Source organism: Pteropus vampyrus, unplaced genomic scaffold, assembly GCF_000151845.1.
Source record: "Pteropus vampyrus isolate Shadow unplaced genomic scaffold, Pvam_2.0 Scaffold23, whole genome shotgun sequence".
Classification (NCBI taxonomy): Eukaryota; Metazoa; Chordata; class Mammalia; order Chiroptera; family Pteropodidae; genus Pteropus; species Pteropus vampyrus.
This window is the reverse complement of record NW_011888804.1, coordinates 10,566,469-10,592,873: the sequence shown is the minus strand read 5'-3', so window position 1 is coordinate 10,592,873 and position 26,405 is coordinate 10,566,469. Positions and strand designations below refer to the sequence as shown.

General features: G+C 49.7%; 3 protein-coding genes across 6 annotated transcripts in view; all 3 read right to left on the bottom strand.

Moving 5' to 3' along the window:
- Positions 1–9,036, bottom strand: part of PPIL2 (peptidylprolyl isomerase like 2) — a 27,402-nt gene extending 18,366 nt beyond the window's left edge. The window contains exons 1-5 of the mRNA XM_023528162.1: positions 8,880–9,036; positions 7,083–7,132; positions 4,621–4,666; positions 2,323–2,385; positions 1,427–1,478 (exon numbers count right to left, since the gene is read on the bottom strand). Of these exons, the coding sequence (XP_023383930.1) occupies positions 1,427–1,478; positions 2,323–2,385; positions 4,621–4,666; positions 7,083–7,132; positions 8,880–8,911 (243 nt within the window). The 5' untranslated portion in view covers positions 8,912–9,036. The remainder of the gene's footprint in view (positions 1–1,426; positions 1,479–2,322; positions 2,386–4,620; positions 4,667–7,082; positions 7,133–8,879) is intronic.
- A 1,468-nt stretch (positions 9,037–10,504) lies between these two features.
- On the bottom strand, positions 10,505–21,146 carry LOC105289324. Of its 4 annotated transcripts, none has more exons than XM_011355950.2 (7): positions 20,829–21,146; positions 16,692–16,944; positions 16,318–16,468; positions 15,135–15,349; positions 14,421–14,491; positions 14,032–14,136; positions 10,505–10,732 (listed from the first exon to the last, which is right to left on the bottom strand). In XM_011355950.2, exons 2-7 carry the CDS (start codon positions 16,911–16,913, stop codon positions 10,558–10,560), a joined length of 939 nt encoding a protein of 312 aa, XP_011354252.1. In that variant the 5' UTR covers positions 16,914–16,944; positions 20,829–21,146; the 3' UTR covers positions 10,505–10,557. The 4 variants fall into 4 exon arrangements, with proteins under 4 accessions (XP_011354252.1, XP_011354253.1, XP_023384064.1 ...); XM_011355951.2 differs by having other exon boundaries at positions 16,345–16,468; XM_023528296.1 differs by having other exon boundaries at positions 16,749–16,944.
- A 2,749-nt stretch (positions 21,147–23,895) lies between these two features.
- SDF2L1 (stromal cell derived factor 2 like 1) lies at positions 23,896–26,044 on the bottom strand. The gene is made up of 3 exons (XM_011355949.2): positions 25,735–26,044; positions 25,195–25,391; positions 23,896–24,300 (listed from the first exon to the last, which is right to left on the bottom strand). The coding sequence occupies exons 1-3, from the start codon at positions 25,919–25,921 to the stop codon at positions 24,019–24,021; spliced, it is 666 nt and encodes a 221-aa protein (XP_011354251.1). The 5' UTR covers positions 25,922–26,044; the 3' UTR covers positions 23,896–24,018.
- Between the last annotated feature and the right edge of the window lie 361 nt (positions 26,045–26,405).

Sequence of the window (26,405 nt, the reverse complement as noted above, 5' to 3'; positions counted from 1 at the left end):
CCTCAGACCTGACCCAAAGAGGCCACAGAACCCTACACCTCCCTAGAATGTCACAGGGCCATAGAAGCCCAGGCAGCACGAAGAGGTCTCCAGAAATTAAGTAACAAGACTACAGCTAAGTAAAGACCAAACCAGTGACATTTCACAAGTCCTAGGCTGACAACCAGCACACTGTTCACATCACTCATCTGCTTCATTTCCGCCCCCTCAAGCCTCACAGCACCCAGGTCCTCTTGGGCCTCCCTGATGACAAAGAGGATGAAAACGATGGCCTCCAGGGTGTCTGTCACAGAGCTGACTAGGCCTCACCCAATTCACTGTCTTCCCGGTCAAGTCAGGGCGTTAACCTGGCACACAGGGCTCTAAGATCTGGCCCAGCTCCCAGCCCCACAGTGCCAGTCCCCACACTACCCACCTTACCCTGTACGCCATTCCTCCGCACACTGGCCGCACTCTCTCATCAGGCTAACCTCTCAGCCTTGAACACTGCCCCCAAACACCCTGGAGGAGCCTACTTGTCCTCCAAAGTCCTGCAGAAGTCCCCAAGCTCCCTGCATGCCCTCTTCATCCCATCTCCAGCCCAAATGCCTGCCCCCACTCCACGCCCAAACCTCTCTCCTGCCACCTGTGGCTCTGGTTCTGAGAGATCCATCTTCCTACCGAAGGCCCACTAACCTGGAATCCAAGCACAGGCTGCATCACCCGGTTCTACCTGCCTGTCCCTGGCAAAGGACATGCTAAGTGGCCCAGTCCTCCTAAGATGCGACTGCACTAGAAGGTTAGCACCGAGCTCTCCCCGACCCACAAAAACATGGACCCTGGCACGGTATCTCAGCAAGTCCCACTGGTCCACTCTCCACAGTGACCTTGGGTCCAGCCTCTATGTTCCACTGCCATGGCCTGCACCCTGGTCCAAGTTCGCCTAGCACCTCTTGCCCAGACAAGTGCATAGCCTCCTGGCTGCTTCCCCAGCCTTCACCCTCACCTCCTTCCAGTTTGCTCCCCACATAGCAGTCAGAGTGAGCCTTTAAAACAGAGGCCAGACCACAATATCCTCCTGCTTAAAACCCTGCCCAGCTTCCAGTCCACCCAGAACAAGCCCAAGCTCCCTTCAGAGCCTTCAGGGCCCTGCTGAGGTATCCCTGACACTCAGATCTTCAACACACTGCAGGATGAGAAAGAAAGGTACAGAGGGGTTCACGCATGTGACCACACCCGTGGCTCAAGGAAAGAAGATGTACACCTGTACACGTGTGCACACATAGGGAACATTTCTGGAAAGAAAACGGAGAGGGGAGGACAGCCCTCACTGTGCCCCATGAATGGTCCTCTACTGCGCTTGTGTGTACATGAAAACCACAGAACAAAAGGACCAGTGAGAGAACAGCATTCACCAGCATCACTTAAACTCCTGCACAGCCCCTACCTCGCCATTGCTGGGGTTGGTCCCGTACTTCTTAAGCCAAGGGACGATGTTCCTGAAGAGAAGAGAACAGAACAGACAGCATCAGCATAGTGGGCAGGTGCAGCCTAGTGACGACAGCACAGTCCAGAAGGCTGCTTCCATGTGACAGCTATTAAGGGGCTTTGCTCTATTTCACTTCTGTTAGCAAAAGCCAAGAAGAGGACACCTTGCCTTGTCAAAGGAAGTGGGGGATATTTCTGGATCCATAGGTTTCAAAGTATGTTCATGGTTTTAATTACACTTATGTATAAACAACACAAACTAATGAAAAAAGATGTACGTAAATGTTGATAAGTCCATACAATGAGATTCTGGGTCACCATCAAAATTATAACTTCCAGAGAATTCTAGATTATATGGGGGGAAAAGCTCTAATCATGACTGAGTAGAGAATGGATCAAGAACTATCTTCATGGTATTATCTCAACCATGTTCCCACAAATAAACTCAGAAAAAGATAAGTAAAAATATTGACAGTGTTTATCCTACATAGTGTGATTATAAAATTTTCCTTTTCCTTTGAAGTATTTTCTAATTTTTCTAAAATAAGTATAAAACATAAGAGAATTATAGAAGCCGGCTTATGTTAGAACATAAAACTGAGCACAATGCTTCAAAATACAGCACTGGAAAGTATACACCCTAATTATGAGGAGCATGAGCCACCTCTTCATCTGAGGACATGCCAGTCCCTCTTGAGTTCTCAAAAGGCCCACCCAGGGCTGCTGGGACCTCAGCATGGTCTGGCTTGATACCACCTGGAACCACAAACCCTCTACCTGGCCCCACCTCCCCTCCCTGAATAGGTGTCAACAATCTCATCCATTTGTTAACTCAAAAGTCAAGGGAGAACTCACAGTAAGTCAAACACGACGCCTTCAGGAGTGCAGACAGGGTAGGTGAAGGGCTGCAGAGAGAGACTGAGAAAGGACATGGTCACTCACGGGTACACAGTGGGCTAGCCAGGCCACTCCCATGTGCCTCCTGTGGCTTCTCCCTTTGCCCCTCCCTCCTTCAGTCATTCCTCCGATTCCAGTGTTCGTCTACTCAGCCTGGGGGAGGGTGCCAGCACAGAGGTGACCTCCACATCCCTGCCCCTCAGAAGATCCCAGTACAAACAAGTATAGACGAGGCAAGGGTTCCAGGAGGGGGCTTTGAAACAGCAGCAGGCTGATCCTCTCCATACCTTCTGCTGTAGCATGTAACACACATGATCATGTTTAAGCCCAAAAGAGGTCCCTAGAGGTGGCCTGGGTGAGGGAGGATGAGAATTCACTCCCCAAAACTTCACATAGCAGGCACAGCCAGGCTACACTGTTCTACTGAGAACTGCCCTCTCCCATCCCAAGAGACTCCCATGGGGCTCTTATGGTCTAAGGGAGCCCTGTCTGCTCCTGACCACAGAGTGTACACATAGCTCTCCACGTATTCCCAAGGGGTGGACATGTGACTCAGGCGAAACCCGAGGCCCCAGGGGCCCTGGTTAATTCTGGTAAGTGGATGTGGGGGTAGAGGGGCCTACAGAGACCCGGACTGCAACAGGCCATTTGCTACCTCGAGATGGGTCTCCTTAGAAAAGGCAGAGCCCACAGATGAAGGGAGACTGTATCTGGTGGACTTTCTTGAGCCAATAACCTTTTTTCTTGCATGGGGTTACTGTAACTAGCCATCAAGAGCCCTCGCTGACCTGGCTTGTTTATACATCCATCGGTCACTTATATACATTTGGTAAACACAGGTCAGTCCCCAAGACCTGGACAGCCTGGCAACATAGGGGTCACCTCCCAACGCTGCCCCAAGAAGCCCTCATGGGGCAACCTCACCACCTCCCTCTCTGGTCTACTCTAACCTTGTAGTGTTGCTGGTGCTGCTAGGGCCTGACCAGAGTAGGACCCTGAACCAAATCGAGCTCAAAGCAGCAAGAAATGTACATGCACCTTCTCCCAAACGGGACCTGAAGGGCACATTCTCAAAGCCCAAGACCATTTTTACCCAGAACCCAAGGTAGTTAAAAAATGAGCGAGACCCAGAATGGAGACCCCTTGGAGGAACTGGGAACCAAGGATGGAAGTTATTTCCATAAAACCAATTCATACCCAATCCAAATAAGACATTCTCATGATGTGATGACAAAACTTGGTGGGGTAGAGAGAAATCCAGCCAATGACACCAGGGCCTCATTTGTTCACTCTCTCTGAGCAAGCGGTATGAGCAGGAAAAGCCCTCACGCAACACTGTGTGGGAGCCTCTTGGGGGCTCCTGGGCAGGTCCAATGGCTCCATCCCCCAGCCTTCCCTGCACCCTCATCACCCTGTGGCATCTGGCTCACCTGACCCAACCAAGGTGCTAGGATCACCAGGAGAGCTTTGTCAGCTCTCAAGGCTCACCCTGACCTATGGAATCAGAACTCGTGGGGCAGTGGGGAATGCTTTGCAGACATGCATGTGTCCAAGGAAGAAATGACTATGACTGGAGCTTGGAGAAACTCAGGCCCAAGGGGACCACAAAAGCTGCCTGCCCCTACAACACCCAATGTGTTAGGGTTCACTAGTCCAAGTCCCACTTTCCCAGTAGACCTGTCTTCTGTTCATATACATACCACCTGGGGTGAGAAGCATTTGAGTGGCTCTGCAATGGGGGTGGGAAGAAGCATTTGAGTGGCTCCCCACTCCCACCCCCACCCCCACTGGTGAACTATGCTCCCAGGGAAGAAGGAAGAGGATCATGGTATCATGACTGTTGCCTCCGCTGTTACTACTTAGATTCTGGATGAAAAGTAAAGGGTGAAAGGCACTGGCCAGGAGTAGACCACTGGGTTCAAGCCTCAGTGGTACCACTTCCTGGATGTGACACTGGTGCAAAGCAATCCACCTTGCAAACACTAATTCTCTCAACTATAAAACAGGCTTAACATCAGAGTCTATCTACTTTGGAAGGTAAGAACAAGGTTAAAAAGACAAAGTATGTAAACATAGACACAGATTAGCAAAAATAAGTTATCATTGTTGGGTCACCTTCTACCAGTCTAGGGAAGGTCTAGATGGGGAAATGCAAACAGAACACACAACTGCATCTTCAAGGATCAGATTCACTGCCAAATAACTGAGTATCAGAGAATGATTATGAGGGAAAGATTAAACTCTCAAAACTCTTACCTGCAGTGGTCAAAAGGTAACCGACGAAAATTTGTTTGTGGGATATCTTTTAAAATGAAATAAAAGACAAAATTTATTGTGTAAAAAATTTCATATGTGTTACTCCTAATAATTCGATTACATCTTAAGAAAATTTTGAGATAAATTACCTAGTGCAGCAATTGCTGTGGATTAAAAACGTTTCAACAGATAGAAGCAAAACACATGGGGTAGATCAGGAAAGAATTTAAGCGGAAAAAGCACATACAGGCATAACTCAGAGCTACTGTGGGGTCGTCAGTTCCAGACCACCACTATAAAGCAAGCATTGCAATAAAGTAAGTCACATGAATTTTTGGGTTTCCTAGTGCCTGCAAAAGTTATGTTTATACTATATTGTATAATATAGTATATCCTGTTGTGTATTAAGCGTGCAACAGCATTACATCTTTAAAAAGTCCTGTATATACCTCAATTATATAACGTTTTATTGCTAAAAAATGCTAACCATCATCTGAGCCTTTAGCGAGTTGTAATCTTTTTGTTGGAGGAGGGTCTTGCCTCATCATTCATGGTTGCTGTCTGATGGGGGTAGTGATTACTGAAGGTTGGGTGGCTGTGGCAACTTATTAAAATAAGACAACAGTGAAGTTTGCTGCATCAACTGAATTTCCCTTTCACAATTTCTCTGAGGCATGCAATGCCATTTGATAGTATTTACCTACAGAACTTTCAAAATTAGAGTCAACTGCCTCGAACACTGATGCTACTTTATCAACTAAGTTTATGTAATATTCTAAATCCTTTGTTGTCATTTCCACAATCTTCAGAGCACCTATACCAGGAGTATGTTCCATCTCAAGAAGAAGCAACTCTTCTTCCATTAGTTTTATCGTGAAACTGCGGCAACTGAGTCACATCTTTAGGCTCCACTTCAAACTCTAGTTCTCTTGCTATTTCTACCATATCTGCAGTTACTTCCTCCACTGAAGTCTTGAATCCCTCAAAGTCATCCATGAGGGTTAGAATCAACTTCTTCCAAACTCCTATTAATGTTGATATTTTGACCTTGTCCCATGAATTACAAATGTTCTTAATGGCATCTAGAACGGTGAATCCTTTCCAGTAGGCTTTCAATTTACTTTGCCTAGGGCCATCAGAGGAATTCCCATCTATGATAGTTACAGCTATACAAAATGTATTTCTTAAATAATAAGACTTGAAAGTTGAAATTCCTCCTTGATCCACAGATTGCAGAATAAATGTTGTGTTAGCAGGCATGAAAACATTACCTCTGTTGTACATCTCCATTAGAGATCTGGTTGCATTGTCAATGAGCAGTAAAATATTGAAAAGCTTTTTTTTTTTGAGGAGTAAGTCTCAACAGTGGACTTCGAATATTTAGTAAACCATATTATAAATAGATATGCTGTCTGTCATATAAGGGTTGTTGTTCCATTTATAGAGCGCAGGCAGAATAGATTTAGCTTAATTCTTAAGGGTCCTAGGAAAGTCCCAGATGGCATTTTCTTCCAATATAAGGCTGTTTCATCTACATTAGAAATCTGTTGTTTACATTAATTATATTAGCTAGATCTTCTGGATAACTTGCTGCAGCTTCTACATAAGTACCTTTTGCTTCAACTTGCACTTTCATGTTATGGAGACAGCTTCTTTCCTTAAACATCATTGAACCAACCTCTGCTAGCTTCCAACTTCTTCTGCAGCTTCCTCTCTCAGCCTTCACAGAATTTAATTGAAGAGAGTTATAACCTTACTCTGGATTAGGCTTTGGCCTAAGAGAATGTTGTGACTGGTTTTATTTTTTTATCCGGATCACTAAAATTTTCTACCTATCAGCAATAAGGCTGTTGCACTGTCTTCTCTGTGTATTCACTGGAGTGGCACTTCTAATTTCCTTTTTGTTGCATTCACAACTTGGCTAGCTGGTGGAAGAGGCCTAGCTTTTGGCCTGTCTTGGTTATCCACATGCCTTCCTCACTGAGCGTCATCATTGCTAATTTGACTTTAAAGTAAAGAGACATATGGCTATTCCTTTCACTTGAACATTAAGAAGTCATTGTAGAGTTATTTACTGGCCTAATTTCAATAGTGTTGTGTCTCAGGGAATAGGGAGGCCCAAAGAGAGGAAGAGACACAGGAACAGCCAGTCGGTAGAGCAGTCAGAACACACACATTTATTATGTTTGCCATTTTCCACAGGCATGGTTCATGGTGCTCCCAAACAATTACAACAGTAACAGTGAAGATCACTGACCACAGATCACCATGACAAGTATAGTAATGAAAATGTTCAAAATATTGTGAGAATTACCAAAATGTGACAGTGTCCTCAGCCCATTTGTTTACTATAGTTTCCATATTCTTATTGTTAATTTTCACAGGCTCATTGTATAGTGAAGATATCATTCCTTAGTTACATCCCCACACATAATGGAGGGGAGCAGGATTTCATGCCTTACCTGGTTTCTTGCCACCATAGAAGTGAGTGTATTCAGCACAGGTAATGTACCTGAAGAAGAGAGACAGAATCTTACTACCACCCTCTTTATAAGGAGGACAGAGTCTCTGGAAGTAAGAGATGACTGAATCATTTCACACATTCAGCAAACGCTTATTAAACATCTAAGTCAGGCAATAATGATAAACACAACAGATATGGGGATACACAAACTGGTAAGCAAATACAAACAGTCGAGCTTTGCTCTGAAAGAAATGAACTGAAATGAACAGAAGGCTTGATGATGAGGAGGAGCTAGCCATGTGAAGATCTGGGGGAAGAGCTCTCCAGGCAGAGGGATCAGGCAGCCATATCATGTAGAAAAGCCCTGAGGTAGAAAAAGCTGTGTGTTCCCAAAGAAGGGCAAAGTCACTGAAGAAGAGTGTGCATGGGGCAGGGGGGCATGTGGCAGTAAATGAAGGAGACACAGGCGGTGGTTGGATCATGAGGGACCTGGCAGGCCGTGTAAAGACTCTGGATTTGCTGTAAGACTGATGGAAACTGTTGGAGGGTTTGGAGCAGGGCTCTGACATGATCTAACATTGGTCCTCAAAGCATCACTCTGGCTGCTGCACGTGATGGGACGAGCAAGAGAGGCAGCAGAAATTCAATCAGGAAGTGACTACAAAGGTCCAAGGAGTTGGCATAAACTTCACCTATGTGGAAATTGGTGGGTGAGTGGTCAGTTCCTGGAAGAGCCAGCATGATTTACTGATGGCCAGGAGGAAGAGAGAGCTGAGAGAAAGAGGCACCAAGGTTGACTCCCAGACTTCTAACCTGAGCAAACGAAGTAGGGACGTGACCACTGAGATAGGGAAAATGGGGGAGGAGCAGACTCAGGCGCTCAAAATCAAGAGCCCCGTTTGGGGCATATTAAATTTAAGATGCTTGTCAGACCTCGAAGTGGATAAGCTGAGTATCAGCTGACTACTGCAAGGCTGGAGACCACCCAGGGAGAATGTAAAGGGAGAAGAAATCTAGGAGATATTGACCTATGAGTTCTAGAAGAGGGGAGGAAGGTCCAGCAAAGGAGACTGAGAAAAGAGAGGCCACTGAGATAGACTGAAAACAAAGAGCATGTGATGTCCCAGATACCAAAGGGCTTTGTCAAAAAGAGAGAGGTGGTCAACTGTGTCATACGCTATTGAGAAGCCCAACAAAATGAGGATTGAGAATTGACCACTAGATTCACCAACAAAGAAGTTACTGGGATCCTGATAATAGTGCTGAGGCAAAAGCTTCACTGGAGAGACAGCAGAAAACGGCCAGTAGGCACAGGTCTTTCACTTAAGAAACACGCTGGCAGGTGGAGGGGAACATGGACAAGGTTAGTTTGTTTTAAATTGGAAGGTTCTGCAGCACGTGTGCAGGCTGATGGGCGTGAACCAGCACAAAGGGAGAGACTGGAGATTCAGAAGAGAGAGGAGCTAATTCAGGAGCAGAGCTCGTGAGGTGAAAGGAGGGCCGTTCCGGGCAAAAGTGAAGTCGAGGGGGCTGTGCCCGCGGGCTGCCGAGGCAGCGGGAGGGCCGTGCCCAGGTAAGGACACCTATGGTATATTAGAGCCAGGATCCCGGGAGACCTCGCGGCTGGAGGGTAATTACCCCGCCTGAGGAGGGGGCGGAGGCATCCTGGAGGAAAAGCCACCTGAGAACGGTTCTGCGGCCCAGCTCTGAGCGGAGAGGAGGATGGCGCAGAGTGCGGGACAAGGGAGGACTGAGGCAGAGCGGGGCCCCCGCTCCCGGGTGAGGCTCAACTTACATCTTGTCCTTCTGATGCTGTCGCTTCCCCATGGCGACGGAAGCGGCGGTTGCAGGACCACTGAGAGCAGAAAAACAACAGCCAACTCAGTCCCCGGTGTCTCAGCCGAGCTCCTTAAGTACTTCCGGGTCCTGCCCTGGAAGCGGGCGCTCGGCATGCCGGGAAACACGGTCTCAGGCGCCAAGGGGGACACGCCAGCGGGCGTGGCGAGTCCTTGGCCCGAGTTCCCCGTTGGGCTCGCGTCCTGTCAGGGCTGAGCTGCCTCGAAGCCTCATCTTCTCCGGGGCCTCGCTCCAGACCACCTCGCCTACCCGTCCAGCCCAGTCCAGTGCCATCCCCACTCAAACTCGCCCTATTTTGACTTAGGTTCTCAGGTCTTGTAAATGTCTGCCTAGAGCCTTAAGTCTTATTAGCCTTCGCCCCATCTCTGCTCCCCTACGTGGCAGACGTCTCCAAAGCGACGTCAACATTCGCTCTCTACCCGATCACCTCCAATCTCTCCATCTATTCGGTCCCCACAGCCTCCAGGCCTGTCTCCTGAGCATCCCAGAAGCAGGCAGCAATCAAGCTTCAAGACCCATTTTCAGAGGACCCTTTCCTCGACCAAATCACTACGTCTGTGTCCCAGCCTAAGTCCTGAACCTGTCTGCACTCATGCACTGAATGATCTTGCCCAGGATAGTGGCTTTAAATACTCCTTGACTCCCAACGTTCCAGATTCCTGACCTCTACTTGGGGACCCAATGATCTCAAATTTAACGTCTCATCAAAGCAGAATTCTTCATCCTCCCACATCGCTCAGTCTCCACTCCCCTCAACAGTACCACTAGCTACCTAGTCACCCAATGCCAGTTGTCCTTGCCTTTCTCATCTCATGGCTAGCTCCTCCTCATTTCTAGGTTTCAACATGTCACCTCTTCAGAGAGCTTCCCAGACCACATCTTCATCTTAGCTCCCACAGGGTTTATCACAATTTGTAATCTGTATTTTGATCTATGTACTGCTTTACTCTCTCTACACACACACACACACACACACACACACACACACGAGATATAAGCTCTTTAAGGGCAGACACTTCAACTGCTTGGTTTATATCTCCAGTCCCAAGCAAGATGCAGGGCAGACACAAAGGTTCGATGAATATCTGCTAACATCCAGCAGTTATCAAGCATTTTATGAGGACTCGACTCTCACATGTTTGATTCTAAGATCAGTGTGACGGAACAATGTGTCACTATCTTTGAAATTCATTAGGGAGGTGCCAGGTTGGAAACTGACACACCAGCTCATTTTCTTCCAGGGTGGGAATAGATCACTTTCTAAACCTGTACCCTGATAAGGCTTTTGTTTAGGAACGAGGTGTAGGAAAAAATGGTAGGCTTGCAACTAAGGTCAATGGGCCACAGAGTCGCTGCAGGGAAAGGCAGCACTCTCCTCACTCATTTCTCTTTCAAAGTGCACATGGCTGAATTCCCAGTGTTAGAGGGCAAGCAAGGGGACTTCACAATAGCACTGAGTTGACCACCTACAGTATGCAGGCTCAGGCCACATACATGGCACTACCCTGACTTCTTCAGGCTGGAAGGAGCTCATTGGATTGCAGGAAACCCAACACAAAGAAGGGACCTCCATGGGAGCTTTATTCGTTCCTACACCATGGTCTGTAGGGAAGAGGTTATGGGCTCCTCTTGTGGGGGACAGACTCTGCGCTGCCAGGGTCATTCTCTGAGTCATCTTTAGGTCTGGGCACAGGCTGGAACTTGAGCAGGACAGATGGAGTAAAGGTGGAGGCCTTCACAGAAGGGGATGGTGTCTCCTCGGTGTTGGGGGAGTCACTACAGGCTGAGGTCCTGTGCAGAAGACAGCCAAGACATGTCCATGAGGTGGGACACCAACACACAGGGCTGAGGTACACACGACAAACCCCCAGGCTATGGAATTGCTCTCAATACGTTTCTACTTCCAGAAATCTCACCCATAGGTGTTTGTTCAAGGCTGCTCATTGCAGCAATGTTGTGATTGTGAAAACCTGGAAACAATTTAAACACCCATCAGGAACCAAGGTATAGCCAAGCAGTGGACTATTCTGCAGCTATTTAAGGAATGAGGTAGGTGTGTATATCCCAATAAGACACCCCAATGGTACAGTAATGGAAAAAAGCAAGTTGCTGAGAAGTACATGCAATATGATCCTGCTTTGGTTAAAAATTAACCTGTGTGTGTGTGTTGGAAGGGTACACACAAAACTCTTAGCAGCAGGACTCAGCAGCAAGGGGACTCATATTTTATGTATGCATTTCTGTATTGTTAACTTTTTTTTTCCTTGAATTTTTTTTTGTTTTTTTAACTTTTTTTAAACAAATTAAAAATAACCCATTTTTGGTGATGGCATCATGAGCACATAGCTCACTCAGAAATATGTAACAAAAGCCAAAAAATTATCCCCATTAGTGAAATATTTCAACAAGCAAGAATGGTTGAGTAAATGATGTTCCTTCTATACAATGGAGTATTTTGCATGTCATTATTGGTGAATTTAAAGGTATTTTTAATGAAAGGGAAGCATCACATTTGAGAAATGGCTACAAAATTGCCTAATAGGATGCTCTCAATTATGTATATACACGTGTGTATCCGCAGGAAAAAGCCTTCATCAAGACAAAAATATGGTAACAGTAGTTAATTCTGGCAGTGGGAATCAGAGCAATTGGTGTCTTTTTGCATAGTTTTTAAATTGTCTACAGTAAATATTGTTCTAGAATCTGAAAAAAGGTAGTCCTTTTGAAAACTGTACTCTTTCCCTTGTAATTCCACTTTAGAAAATTAATCTGAAATTCTGGAACAGCTTACCACATAAAGATGTTAATACCAGCACTAACTATACTAGTAGAAAACTAGAAGTGTCTCCTAGTGGAGTTAAATAAGTTATAGCACTACATACACTGGATGTTTATTACACGATCAATGAAGCTTGTGTTCAAAGGACTATCAAGAAGTGTACAACTCACCAGGGCCTTAATGTGAAGTGGCAAAAGCAAATTTTAAAAAGTTACATTGTCTAATTGAATCACAACTTTTAAAACTATGCCTAGAAAAGGCTAGGAAATACTGCGACAAAAATGCCTTGATGATGACCTACTCCCACTGTGTGGCTCCACTATTCTGTGGACCCAATAGTGCTCAATAATACTTCATTTTAAAATTTTGCTTTGTAACAACATGGCAAAAGTGTTTGGTGACCACCCCGACTCTGTAACCCAGCAATCAGTCACCTTCCTGCCTCTCCATCCTACCTCCTTCTGATCTGATAGCCCATTGCTTCCACTTAGATGTAATTCATGAATCTACATAATCATGTTTATAATTTTAATTCTGCATAATATTCCATAATTATGTGAATACATATTTAAGCTGTTTCCAGTTTTTTCCTTCTCAACTGATGCTGCCATAAACATTTTTATGCACAATCACATTTTCCCCCCTTAATCATTTCCTTGTTGCCAGTTTCCAGGATTGAAAACACTAGATTGAAGAATATGAAAACTTCTATGTTCTCCTGATATGTTTTGACAGATTGCTTTTCAAAGGAATGAGGCTTAAACTTTTGTTCTTCAAATGACACCATCGAGGAAGTAAAAGACAACCCACAAAATGAGAGGAAATATCTGCAAATCATAACGTCTAGTAAGGGTCTTGTGTTTACAATATCTAAATATGTCTTACAACTCAATAATAAAAAGACAACCCAATTTAAAAAGGGGCAAGTATCTGAATAGATATTTCTCCAAAGATACACAAATGACCAATAAATAAGCACAGGAAAAAACGCTCATTATTAGCCATCAGGAAGATACAACTCAAAACCAAAATGAGATAGCACTTCACACCCACTAGGATGGCTATAATCAAAAAAACAAGTGTTAGCAAAGATGTGAAGAAACTAGAATCTCATATACTATTGGTGGGAATGTAATATGATGCAGCTGTTTTGAAAAACATCCTAGTTTCTTAAAATATTAAACAGTTACCATAAGACCTAAAATTCCACTCTTAGGAGTATACCCATGCAAACTGAAGACTATATCCTCATAAAAACTTGTGTACAAATGGTCCTAACAGCATTATTCATAATAGCCAAAAAATGGAAGCAATCCAAATGTCCATCAACTAAGAATGAATAAATGTAGTATATAATACAGTGAAATAGTATTCAACCATAAGAAGAAATTCAACCCATAGAATGTACAACATCAAGAGTGAACTCTAATGTAAACTATGGACTTTGGGTGATTATGAGGTGTTACTGTAGGTTCACAACTTGTAACAAATGTACCATTCTGTTGGATGTTGATAATGAGAGATGCTATGCATGTGTAGGGGCAGGGGGCACATGAGACCTCTCTGCACTTTTAGCTCAATTTTACTGTGAATCCTAAACTACTCTGAAAGAAAATTTTTAAAATAACTCATACGACATGGATGAACCTTAAAAACATGGCATGTGAAATAAACCAGATACAAAAAAGACCACATTTGATTCCATTTATATAAAATGTTCAGAATAAGCAAATTTACAGAGATAGATTGTAAAGAGTGGTTGCCAGGGACTGGAGGAGAGGTGAATGGAGGAGTGATGGCTAAGGGGTCCCCTTCTGGGGTGTTGAAAATGTGCTAAAATTGATTGTGGTGATGGTTTCATAAATGAATACACTAAAAAACATGGAACTGTACTCTGATGCAATGAAACAGCCAGTCTAAATCATATTTTGGAATAACACTCAATGACATAGGAAATACTTAACCATAAGGGAAAAAACAGGTGATTTTTAAAACCCCATAATCAGTAAATCCCTGCTTTGCAAAACACACACATACATAAATCATAGGGCTGCCCAAAGCTGATGGAATCATTCCCTTTCTACTGGCCTCTGGGCTGTCTGTTTCAGATTTCTCAACATTACAAACACTAGGGAAGAGGAACCACTTTTCCGATACCCCTCATTACACTAAGGTCCTTCCTGGAAGTAGAAGGGACCATCATAAAGAACATTTGTCCAGCCCTGGGCCTCACCACAACGCTAGTTAGAAGTGAGGCAGGGGCTGAGCCAGGACAGTGTCTGGCCCCCAGGAGACTTAGAATCACGCTTACCAGGGGAAGCCAGGGCCATGGAGCTTGTGTGCACCGTTTCCAGGCAGGTACGAGAAATGGAAGCCTCCAGGGCTGAGGACCAAGGGAGTCAGATCAACCATGTGGCTGTAAGACAGGACAAAGGGCAGGGACATCGGCTGTGGGCTCCTCCTAAGCAGGGCCTCCCCAGCCTTGGTGAGCACATCTCTGACATGGGCATGGGGACTCCCTTCCATGGAGCAGATCTCTGACCCCAGACTCCTTCCCTGGACAATGAGAATAACCATTCAGGCCTGTGGTGAAGATTAACTAAGAGGTGGGGAGAAAATAATAGCTGAGCCTGGCACACAGCATGCTCCCCAAAATGCTTGCTTTTCATTTGCTTCAAGCCCAGAATAAAGTCCTTTCACCTCTTTGGATTCCGTGACAGGCCAGTCCGGTTTAATTTCACTTCAGAGCTTGAAACTTCCAGTTTCTCCACCTGCAGGGAAACAAAGGGGTAATCTCAGGACAAATATGGGGGCCTCACTGTGAAGAAAATCACCTTATAGAAGAACTATGAGAACTATGTAACTTTCAATCAGCAACTATGTCAGCTCATCCTCTGTGCCCACTCTGAACTCAATGTTACGGAGACAGGGGATGAGATAGGGGTCAAGAGCCAACTAAGGAGGTCCTAACGCAGCCTGGGGGATGGGAGGCTGGCAGTTCGGAAGGGCACGGTAGAGGAACTCAGAGGGCAGCATGGAGAACGACACCCACAGTAAGAGGCAAGTATAGGGCTGAAGATACGGTGAGGGGCCTGTGGTTCTCCATCTGTCCTTTGACATGTCCCCAGGATTCTGCCCAGTGCACATGGGGCTGCTTTGTTCTGCTGAGGCCAAGCATGTAGAACTCTGTGACTTCAACCGCCACCCTGACTCTTCAACCCAAGTAGCCCCGCTTTTATCTGCTTTATCCATTGCCATTCTACCCAGTCTACAAAAGGGTTCTGCTGCTTATAAACAAAGTTTTGAGAGCCACTGCTGTGAACCCAGGAGAGCTGCTGGGGTGCTCCTGAGCAGGGAGGGGTACAGTGGCTGCCCCTCTCAGAGCCACATGGAGGGAGCAATACACCCACTGACCGACTTTCTGGGCAGCGGAGGAAAGGGGCCAAAGACCCTGGGCATAGTGTAGACAGAGGGTGATGGGGCCACCACAGAGGCCATGGTAGTGACAGGAGGTGGCAGTGGCGGAGGTGGCAGTAGTGTTGATGGCAGGCACAAGGAGCTTAACCGGCTCTGCAAGAGGATGGATTCTTGTTTCTTCGATTTTGGCTTCCTTCTCTTCTTCTTGGCATCTGTGACAAAAGATGCCAGTGAGTGCTTACCCTGCAGGGTAGAGTGGGGGCCGAATATGGTGGTGGGGTACTTCGCACAGCCTCCCCAAGGAGGGGAGGTAGGTCACCACAAAGAGCACCATGGAAAGTGAGAGCCCCAAGCAAGACAGGCCTCCCAATGTGATGCAGAAATAGCCCCACCACCAGCATAGTCTTATCATGGAACACAAACACACCAAAAGAAGTGAACACAATTACAGCCACTGTCTGAGACATACAGAGGAAGGAAAAGCAAATGCTACCAGTGACCCTGACAACAGCTATAAACCCATAAAGTGGGAGACCCAAAAGAACAACACTGTTCTTCAAGTCAATGGCAGGGGGTGAAAAGTGAGGGTATCCTACCTCAAAGGGGAAATCAGTAGATGTGGCCACAGATCCTCATTTGCCATCCCTGTATGGTCACTAATGTGGCCCTCTTTCATTTCCTCCTAACAAGTACCCCAATATGGACAAAAATTATATGGTCACCCAGTGAAAAGAAACCTAGGAGGCCTAACACCCAAAACAATGTGTGGGCCTTGTTGGGTCCTGACATGACAGACCAAGTGTAGAAAGGCTTCTGCAGAACATCAGGAAGATCCGATTATGGACTAAGTATCAGCTGGTATCAGGGAATTGTCAATTATGCCAGGTTTAACATTGTGATTATGTCAGAAACTGTCTTTTTTAAATTAAGAAGCATTCTAAAGTATTAAGGTTTTCCATAAAATGCTCCAAAAAAAGCCGGGGGGGAGGGGGAGGTGCGCGGGGGGGGGGGGGAGTTGAACAGAGACTAAACCAAGCATGACAAGATGGGGATAATTGCTGAAGCTGGGTAACAGGTACTTGAGTACTCGATGCAGTCTCTAGTTTTGTACTTGCTCATTTTCATAATGAAGACTTTAGAACCAGGGACGAGGGGCCCTGACTCAGGTTTGCTGGGTTACCTGAGCCAGGCAGAGGTCGAGCCTCACCCTGGGAGTACTGGTGCACGCGGTAGATGCTCCTCTTCAGCTGCTCCAGGCGCTGGTGCATCTCCAGGGCGCCCATGCTGTTGCAACAGTTTAGCTCCCCCTGGACTGCGGTGAAAAACTTCGCCTGCAACAACAGCAGGACAGGTAGGGCAGGAGGAAGCTGGATGGGTGAGAGGCCTGCTGCTGCACTCTCCAAGCTGGGCTGTCACAGACTTATAGGAAGACCCTACGCGGCAAATCCAGCTAGGCCCAACAGTGCCCACCCCACCACCTCTGATCCCCAGAGATCAGCCCTGGCCCTCGTGGTAGCCACCCTACACGCGTGCAGCCCCGACGGCAGCCCGCACCCAGAGGAAGGAAAGGAGTCCGCGCTGCTCGCATTCGGCCTGCTTGCCCTTGCGCACCACCCTCTCGGCCAGCGCCGGATTGCGGTCGAGGCTGCGGAAGAGGCGACGCAGTGCGCGTTCTGTGCAAGTCGCCGCCTGCCTCTCGAAGTCTTCCTCGGAGATGAGCTGGCAAAAGGTCACACTCTGGGGGAACTCGCTGTCAAACTCGTCCAGGACCTCCATCTGGGAGGGGTTGAGGGCCTGCCCAGGTTGCCTGTGGGCGGAGCGACTGTCGGGGTGGGGCCAAGGAGGATCCCGGCACGCCAACTCTACCCGCCCCTGGCCGGAGTAGAGGGGCCGCTCCCGAAGGCCGGGGCTCGGGTCACCGGGGGCTGAAGGGGCCCGTCGGGGACGCACCCGCTCTGTTCCCCACGGCCACCTCGCCGCCACAGAATCCCCTCTGCTGCTGACGCCGCCGCCCGAACCGCTCCAGCCAATCCCCCGGGAGATCGCGAACCAGAACAATCTCGCGAGAGGGCTGCACGTGACAATGCCCGCCCCTCTGGGCATGCGCTTTCTGGTCTTCGAAGGGACGAACGCCCCGGAGCAGGGACCCTGCCTAGAGCCACACCAGGTAACAGAGTCAGTGGCCTAACACTTGCAACATTTTTAAGGTCCTCACCACCTCGGCCCGCCACCAGCCCCTCCCCATACCTGCTGCATTTCCTTCTCATGGTCTGTAATCTTCCAGTACTTCTGCCTGAGCCCTGCTTTCCACTCCCTAGGAGACACCCCAAGAATTTCACTCTGGCCTGAACGATTCTAGCCTCAGACTTTTCACCCTCTTCCTCTTCTTACTCTCCAGCATCAAACCCACTACTCTCCAATTTGTCTTCTCTCCTCCAGGTCCAGACAGACTCTCCATACTGAGCAGTGGGCCTCTATTTTTCCATAAGGCCCAGACCAAACCTGTAGTTCAGTCATACCCTGAATGCTGGTATGAAAGATCCTCTTCAAAGCAGACCTCTGAGCCCAGGGCCCCTGACCCTGTGCCTGTCCAGCCATGACCCAGATGGAGAGTTTGTGGGGCAATTCCTCGGCGCTGCACTCACCTAATTCTGATAGAGGGTCCAGTCCAATTCTGCACCTGTGCCTAAACTGCTGGGAAGTGGAGTGAGGCAGCAAAACTCCCTCCACCCTTCATAACCACTTTGTTCCTCACTGTTGTCTCTTCACCAGCATCTCCAGCCACAACTTTGCTTTTCAGAAGGTTCCCTCTCCACCATATCATATTGGACGTTCATACCGACTTCTTAGTCCCAGCCGAGAGCTGACTTAACAAGCCTAACTTGCCTCTCAGGTTCAGACCTCCCCTGAGCTCCAGACCCACATCCAGGGTCTACAGGGAACGTTTCTTGGGCATCTCACACTGAACCTATCTAGATTGGGACACAGCTTCTTTCTCTCTCTCCTACTTGGTCAGTGGCTGACACCTCCACCATCCTTCCCAGCCACTAATGAGGTGGACAGGAAGCAACCTGGAATGCTTCCTTCCTGTCCTACACACACACACACACCCAGCCCTGAGATCCATGGAGTGCACCTGGTAAGTCTAATGAGATTTTTCACCACCCACAGCCAAACTTTCTAGCTTCCTAGCCTTGGCTCTCCCCATCATAAGAGGTGGCATTCACTTCCTCCTGCTTTGGAGACAACCAAGGAGTAAGAAGTTCTGACCCATGTATTTGCCTAGGCGTGCAAGCAGATACACCTGGGTTCAGATATCCATTCTGCTTCCTGACCCCATATGACTTACAAAATGAGACTTAAAAGTATATAGTTTATGCCTTTTTATAAACAGTAATCATCCTGAGGGGTCAAGCAGACCCATGATTAACTCCTATCATGTTATACTGATATTACGTCACACTTTACAACTTTATTTGTATTTTTAAAAAGTGTAATGGGCCCCTCCTCTGTGCCAGTCACTGCCAAGAGATTAAAAATGACATGGTTCCTGCCCTAAGGGGGTCCCAATCTAGTAGGACTTCAGCCATGGAGAGAAAAATTTGGATCTAACAGGCTCTGCTGGACAGATATTGGATGCTGTGGAGCCCAGAAAAAGCTTCCTCTAGGAGGGAACATTTGAGCAGAGCCTTATGTTCACAAATAGTAAGGGTGGCCACCTCCAGTCTTGGCACCTGGAGCCCAGGGGAAAGGACAGGCCTGAGTCAGGTGGCCTTGGGATGGAGGAACCCCAAGGGGTTAGGCCTAGGAGGCAGGGGAGCATATATCATTGCCCCTCATCCTCTCCATGGACATCAGGGCTTCTACACCCAGAGTGGGAGTGAAACTGGTATCCCGATATACTCAGCCAGAGGTGAGGGATACTCCAAAATGCCCATTTGGAACCTGGGCCTCTTTTCAAGGAGACAGGTTTGAATGACTGTCACTGGGCACAGAAAAACCTTGTGCATTATGTCAGGTCCTGACGGTGGAAGTGGCCTTGCAAGCATGCCTGAGGTCAGGCTCCTTGGCAGTTCAGCTCCAATCTCCCCACTTCCAGCTGTGAGGGTGGGCATGCTAGACCCTTCAGCAGGCTCAGGGAAGCATATCTCCTTGTAAAAGAACAAGATGGGTGTAGTTGGTGGGCATCACCTGTGGGCTTCATATCCTAAGGCCACCTATCCACCCTAGATAGTAGTGCTCTTGCTGAGAACCCAGGAGAACATTCTCTCCTGAGCCTAGTTCTCCCCAAGCCTTCCAGGAGGGTTGGGTTTAGTTCACCTCCACGTGGTCAAGGGTGAACTGGGCCTGAGCCAGGTCCAGACAGACTCTCCATACTGAGCAGTAGGCCTCTATTTTTCCACAAGGCCCAGACCAAACCTGTAGTTCACAATCTTACCCTGGGTGCTGGTATGAAAGATCCTCTTCAAAGTAGACCTCTGAGCCCAGGGCCTCTGACCCTGTGCCTGTCCAGCCATGACCCAGATGGAGAGTTTGTGGGGCAATCCCTCAGCTCTGTACTCACCTAATTCTGATAGAGGGTCCAGTCCAATTCTGCACCTGTGCCTAAACTGCTGGGAGGTGGAGTGCGGCAGCAAAACTCCCTCCACCCTGGCGTTGCGGATGGTGGGCTGGACCTGACCGATGCCCTTTCATCATTGCACTGCCTCCCAGCGGCCCACAGTAGTGCAACAGGGAAAGAGTGTCAGGCAGGCCTGCCAGCGCCTCTCTCAGTGGTCTGTGGGGATCTGAGACCAAGAATGCAGGCCCACTGGGGCGGGGCCTCTGCCTGGGGGAAGGGTGCCCTCTGACCCCAGAGGCCCAGGCCTGGCCAGGATCTCAAGTTTCCATGGAGAATGGAGCCAGTAGAGCAAAGGGGAGTAGGGTGGGGGGTTAGGGGATCCTGCAGGCCCAAGGGGCCTGGCCTAGGGAAGAGGTGGAGGTGTGGGGTCCCCAAGGCTGGTCCCAGATGCTTTGACAATATCATTGCACTGCTTCTTAGAGCAAAGTAGTGCAACCTCGTCAGAGCATCTGTGGCCAGCAGGGTGGACCTCCACCCCTCCAATACAGGGTGGAAAGCTCAACCTTGGGTGGGTGGGGCTAGCGGCCCTGTCCTGGACATCAGGGCCAGGAGTGGGGATTTCAGTGGGGCTGCAGTCTTAGGGGTCCTCAGGACCCCATGGCATCCCGGTCTTCCTTAGCACGCTCCAGATTGCGGTGCAGAGACCCCAGATTGAGTGGTAGCTGCAACACCCGAACGGGAGAGGACGGGGAAGCGGGGTCGCACACACAAAGGAGAGGGGCCCGTGCTCCACCGCAATCCAAAGCCCACTGGCGCCCGGAGCGGGGTATGGGTAGAGCCCGACAACCTTGCGCCCTCACCCGGCCCCCCGGCTCCGGGAGGAGGGTGGCCCTACTCCGGGACGATGCGCCCCTGCCAGTTCGGCCCCCATCCTTGGCTCCTGGCCCCCAACTTGGGCTCCGCTTTGCGTCCCAACAGATTCGCTGCCCGTCAGCCCAGAGCTGCGCAGAGGAAAGGGCAGAAGGGTTCCTGCCCTTCTGGAGTCCCCTTCTCGTAAAGGACGCGTGGAATCCGGGCTGCGCCCCTCCACGCAGTCCCGCCCGTCCCCCACTTCAGACCCTGCTACTCACGCGGCGGGACACTCCTTCCGCCCTGGGCCCGGGAATGATGGGGAAAGTTAGCGAGAGAGAGATCCCGGCAGTCATCTGCTCCCGTCGTCTGCATCAAGACTACCCCGCACCTCGTGGCGCCCTCTCGCCCACCGGCTCCATCTTTAACCTGGTGACAGTCGGCGGGGCCAGGCCCCCGGCTCCTTAGCATCACGCCTCGCTCATTCGCCGGTATCAGCGTGGGGCTTCGCTTCCCGCACACCTATTGGCTGCGACAAGAGCGATTTCAAAATAGCCTCCAGGCCCAATTGGCCGAGCGCAGGCAGAATCTCGGGCTCCGAGGTTTTAACAATGAGTTCTACAAACACTTTCTCCCTATTCATAACTTATGAAAAGGAACTTTGCCCGCCTTTTCTCAGCTCCAGCGTCTGCGAGTTTTCTAGCTGCAAGGATGACAGCGCTTGAAAGTTCGGTAGGCGGCGCCAGATGCGCGGTTGAAACCCTCAGGGAGTGAGGGCTGCGATCTTTGGAAAATGCCTGAACCCGCACGGTGAAGCCCGCTGTGGAGCAGGGCTGCAGGCTGCTGCTTTTTTTGTGTTGCTATTGCTCCCTGTGCCTCCCAGACGGGATTTTCGGCTGCTGTGAGCTTCCTCAGGGGATAACCCCACCCTACCTGCAACTCCAGGCTTGACCCGAGCGGTACTTGCTGGAAGCCACCGGGTAGGCCTGGGCTGCGGAGACCAGGTCCTGGAGCCGGGGGAGCTTTGTGGATCTAAGGGAGGTATGGGGAAGAGGGTGTTGAGCTTGGGTTCCTGCGTGATTGCGGTCCACTTTGCGGATAAGCATTCATTAAGTGCCGACTGCGGGCTGATGACCTGGAAGGATATACACCGCCTGGCCCTCACATAGCTGCAATGTGTGTATGGCGGGGGAGGGAGGGGGTGCTTAGGCTGCTGTAAATCTGGGCCCCCTCCTATCTTATTTTCTACGTCCAACGGCTGAGAGCAAATGTTTTTGAGGCAAGCAGAGCTGGGTTTGAATCTTCAGGAACCTCAGTTGCCTCCTCTGCAAAATTAAGACGATAATTAAACCTGCTTTATAGGGTTGCTGCCAAGGAGCAAATGAAATGCTGTGTGTAAATCGTTGACCCAGAACCTGGCATTTAGGGTTCAATAAAGGAGAGCTCTGCTGCTGCTGCAGTTTTTATTATTGTTGTTGTTGTTGTTGTTGTTTTGCCTTGTCCTGCATTTGAAGCCATCCTACCTGCTCCCACCTTGGTTTCCCAAGGATTTCTACATACTGTGCACTGTTTGATTTTGCATGTTGGTGCTCAGCCCACAGCCCTTTGGCACTCACCTCCACAGAAAGGAAGCTCACTGCCAGCATCCTGCAGCTCTGCCTATAGGCTTTTGTCCCCGCTGTAGACTAAAACCCTCACATACACTTCCCAATGTCCAGGACAAGTAGGAAGTGCTACAGAGTAATTCCCCCGCCTGCCCAGCAGCCCTCAGCCAATGAGAGCAGTTGGATAATACACTCCACTTTCTTGCCCTTTGGTTGGAATAACTTTAATTCATGTTCTACACTGGGTCCCAGAATTCCCAAGTGGGAATAAGCTTCAATTGCCTACAGGGGTAACTTGCTCAACATTGCAAACTTCAGCAGCTGCCGTGCCCTCTCTCACAGCCCCACTCCTCTGCCCCAGTGTTTTCTAGGATCACCTTCCAACAATCTACTTGCACTCCTATCTTGTCTCAGGTCAGGTGAGTGATGGGAGAGGGGAATAGACTTGTAGACAATGCTCAAGAGGTTTGGCAGTGGAGAGGTCAAGAAGGGGTCTGTGTTTGAGCAGAGCAGAAGCTCGGGGGAGAGTGTGGGAAGTAATGTGCCTACATAGGATCCTCCTCCCCTCAGGCCTCGCAAATGGCCAGAACTTTTCTCCCACACCCAGTCGCTTGATTTCTCAAATGTAAGGTGCTCTGCCCACACTTCTCCAAGCCTCTTCCAACCAGTTGCTATACCCAGACTCTCCTGGGATTTTTATTCTCATTCAGGAAAGTGGCACCCTCTACAGAAGCAGTCCCCAACCTTTTTGGCACCAGGAATCGGTAGGTGCTCCTATAAGAATCTAATACCTGATGATCTGAGGTGGAGCTGAGACTGTGATGCTAGCACTGGGGAGCAGCTGCAAATACAAATGTTTTGTTCACTTGCCCTCCACTCACCTGCTGTGCGGCCCAGTTCCTAACAGGCCACCAACTGGTACCCGTCCACTGCCAGGGTGTTGGGGACCCCTGCTCTACAGTAGCTCCCTTAAGCCCCTACCCTCCTACACACACCTGGGTGGTTAGCAAGTCCAGGAAGACTGTAATCTCCACTATAACCTCTAGAGGTCACCCACACACCAGCAGAGTTGTTACTTTTTTTTTAGTGCCTCCTATTTATTGTTCCTGTCTTTAAGTTGTAATGCTGTGCCTGCCCAAATTATGCCTCTTTCTTTCAGGAAGCTTTCTCAGATCTCTGCAGGTAGCAGTTCTTTGTGTTTACCTTCCTTTGTGATATATTTTGAAGTTTTGTCATTTCCTTGGAAGGTCATAGTGGGGGCCTGAGATGCCACATGCCTATGCAGGCTGGGGTGTGTGGGGTGCCATTTGCATCAAAAGTGAGGGAAACTGTGATGCTAATTTCCAGCAGATGGGCAGAGTTCCAACACTTAACAAGTGTTAAGACTTCTCACAACTGCCAGGAGAATGAGGGGCCTTACCTCAAGGGATGAGGGGTCTGGAATATGTGTGCCCCATGTCTGCTAGCAAGGAGTGGAGCTCCCACTCCTGCTGAGGCCCTGTCCCCACTCTTAACAGGAAGGTTCATGAAGCTCAGGGGTTGGGGAACAGGGGGCACTTGGCATCAGACTAGCTAAGGGTTACAGGACAGTGTTGGAGAGCATAGAAAAGCATCAAAAAAGTTTGGACAGGTTCAGCTGTCAGGCTGTGCTGGAGGCAGCATTTTTACACTTAGGAAGAGATGGTGAACTGGGTCAGGGAAGGCTGGCAACTCCTGGTCACCTTCTGGGCTCACACCAAAACAGTCACAGACCAACATTCTTTAATTAACGAAGGCACTTGAGAATTCTTACAAACCCAAAGTCTCCACCAAGAGTGGCCCTGCAGACTCCTTACCCTGCTACCCTCCATCCACCCATCCATGGCACTCAGAGTTCATCGTGACTTGCAGAGGGATCCACGCTGGGCTTGATGAAGATACCTTCCATGGCCTTCCACATATTGTGTGTGTTAGCACTGGGCATGCCATGTACCTCATGCTGCCCACGGATGGGGCTCCCATACTGCTCGCCGGTGACTGACAGGAACACAGAGGTGCCCATGTGCTGGAAGCGCACAGCAGCTTCTCGCTCCCAGTGTTGCCCTGAGCAGCGCACCATCCACAGGTCAAGGTCATCACCCTCGCCATCTTCCCCAAAGGCACTCACCTCCTATGGGTGCAGAGGATGGGAGGACAGTAGTCACTGCAAGGGCTCACTGAGACCCTTGTGGTCACTTGCCTGACAGCAGCACTCGCATCCAGGACACTGGGCCTCAGATCTTTCCCTGCACCTCTCTAAGCCTCAGCTTTCACAGCTGCAAAATGGGAGAGTACAACCCCTACCCCAGCACCCAGTAGTACCTCCTCAACACGGGCTCTTCAAATACATGCATGCCCCATCCCATCTGTATGGGTGGTGACCACTGGCTCCTACAAAGCCAAAGCCTCTTCTCTCCTCCATATTCCTCCATCCTGACCCCTCTGACCCTCAACAAAGCCCAACTCCTCAGGCTGACAGTCAAGGTCTCTATTTAGCTCATGCTTTTTTTTTTTCCCTGACAACACTCCAAAAGCACCCTCTGTTGCACCCCACTCCCTCCCTAACTTCCCACCCTTCCTCACCCCCTACCCAGTTCCAGTGAACTCCATGCGCAAGCTCTTCCCCAGGCCTGGAAAGACTCCTCTCTGTGGTCTAGAGGACTCCTGCTTATCCTTCCAGAACCAGCCTGAATTCCTCCTCCCCTGCAGGGTTTCTGTTCCCCACCCCAAAGCCCATGTGGATCCCCCTCCTGGGTCCAATTTGCTCCCAGTTGTGGAGCTATCCAACAGAGTCAGATCACTCTTCATTATCTGCCTCCCGGCTGAGCTGAGAACTCCAGAGAGCAGGACTCTGTACCAGTCACCTCTGTATCCCCAGAGGGGGCGCTCAGTAAACATTTCTGAATTGAAATGCCTGTTGCACCGAGGCAGCTAAGGCTGACAGGGTGAGAGGAAGAGCCAAGACTCTGTTTGCCCCTCACACATACACCAGAAGCTTCTCCTGGGGCTGAGGGAGGGAGCTCACCTGGTTGTTGGACAGCGGCGACGGAAAGTGGTGCGTGTGCAGGTTCTTGCCGGTGAGCACGTGCGTCAGCCTGACCGCCTGCCCGCAACGCACAGGGGACCCACGCGGGCACCCGCCCTCCGAGTCGCCACGGATCCGCCAGTAGCTATTGGCGTCATCAGACGCCTCCACGCCCGTCACCGACTGTTGGCCGCTTCCTGAGGGGCGACACCCCAGCCCACACCCGGGTCGCTGTCAATCCCGGAACTCGCCACCCTCGGCCGGGACACCATAAACTTTCCCAGACAACCTCAACCCTGGGACCCCAACTCTTACCCCCAACCTCCATCCCTGGCCCCTGGCTGAACTTCAAGTCCTTTGGCCCGCAACTCCAGGATGATCCTCCCTGCCCCCGATATCCCTCCGACCCCCTCCAACAGGCGGTCCTTGTCCCCCTCAGTCCACCAACAACTCCAACCAGATGACCTCCAGACCCCTGGCTCGCAGACCCCCACGATCGCCTCGCCCCCTGGCGATGCCCCAGTCCCGGGCCCCGCGCACCGGATCCGTATTTGATGTCGTGCGAGTGCAGCCGCACCCGGTGCTGCGTATTGAACAGCTTCAGCACCGACCCGCAGGTCACGAACCCAGCGCCGGTCTTGGCGGCACCGCTGCCCAGCACCAAGAGCGCCAGCAGTAGCCCCAGCAGCGACGCTCCAGCAGCTCGGCGACGCCCCACGCTCCACATCGCCCCAGCCGGGCTCTGCCAGCTCGGGGCCCACGGGTCGCTTCCTTCTCCGCTGCTGACCAATCCAGCTCTGACAGCCCGTTGTGGCAGCCAGTTGCCGGCCTGCACGGCGCTTCGCCTGCCCTACCATTGGGTCGGCGTGGGCGGCACCTCCTCCAGCTTTCAAGAGCGGCGGCTGGGAGGAGGCTGGCGACACGAGGAGGGTTTTGATTGGTCCACGCTTCCGAGGACTCACCAATGACTACCAAAGGAAGCTCCAAGCGGAGGCACCGTTGTCCCCGAGCGGCCTAGGTGAGGGGCACCCCACCTAGCGGCCGCTGAGCCCCTGCTTACCAAGCTCCCTCATCCTAGATCCCTGAACTCTCAATCATGGGCTCTCCCCTCAGACCCTGGGTCCGCAGCAGCACTGTCTCGAGGTTGTTCCACAGCTAGATTGTGTGGTCATAAAGTCGACAGATTTCAGGTACTGAATCACCTGGTCCTT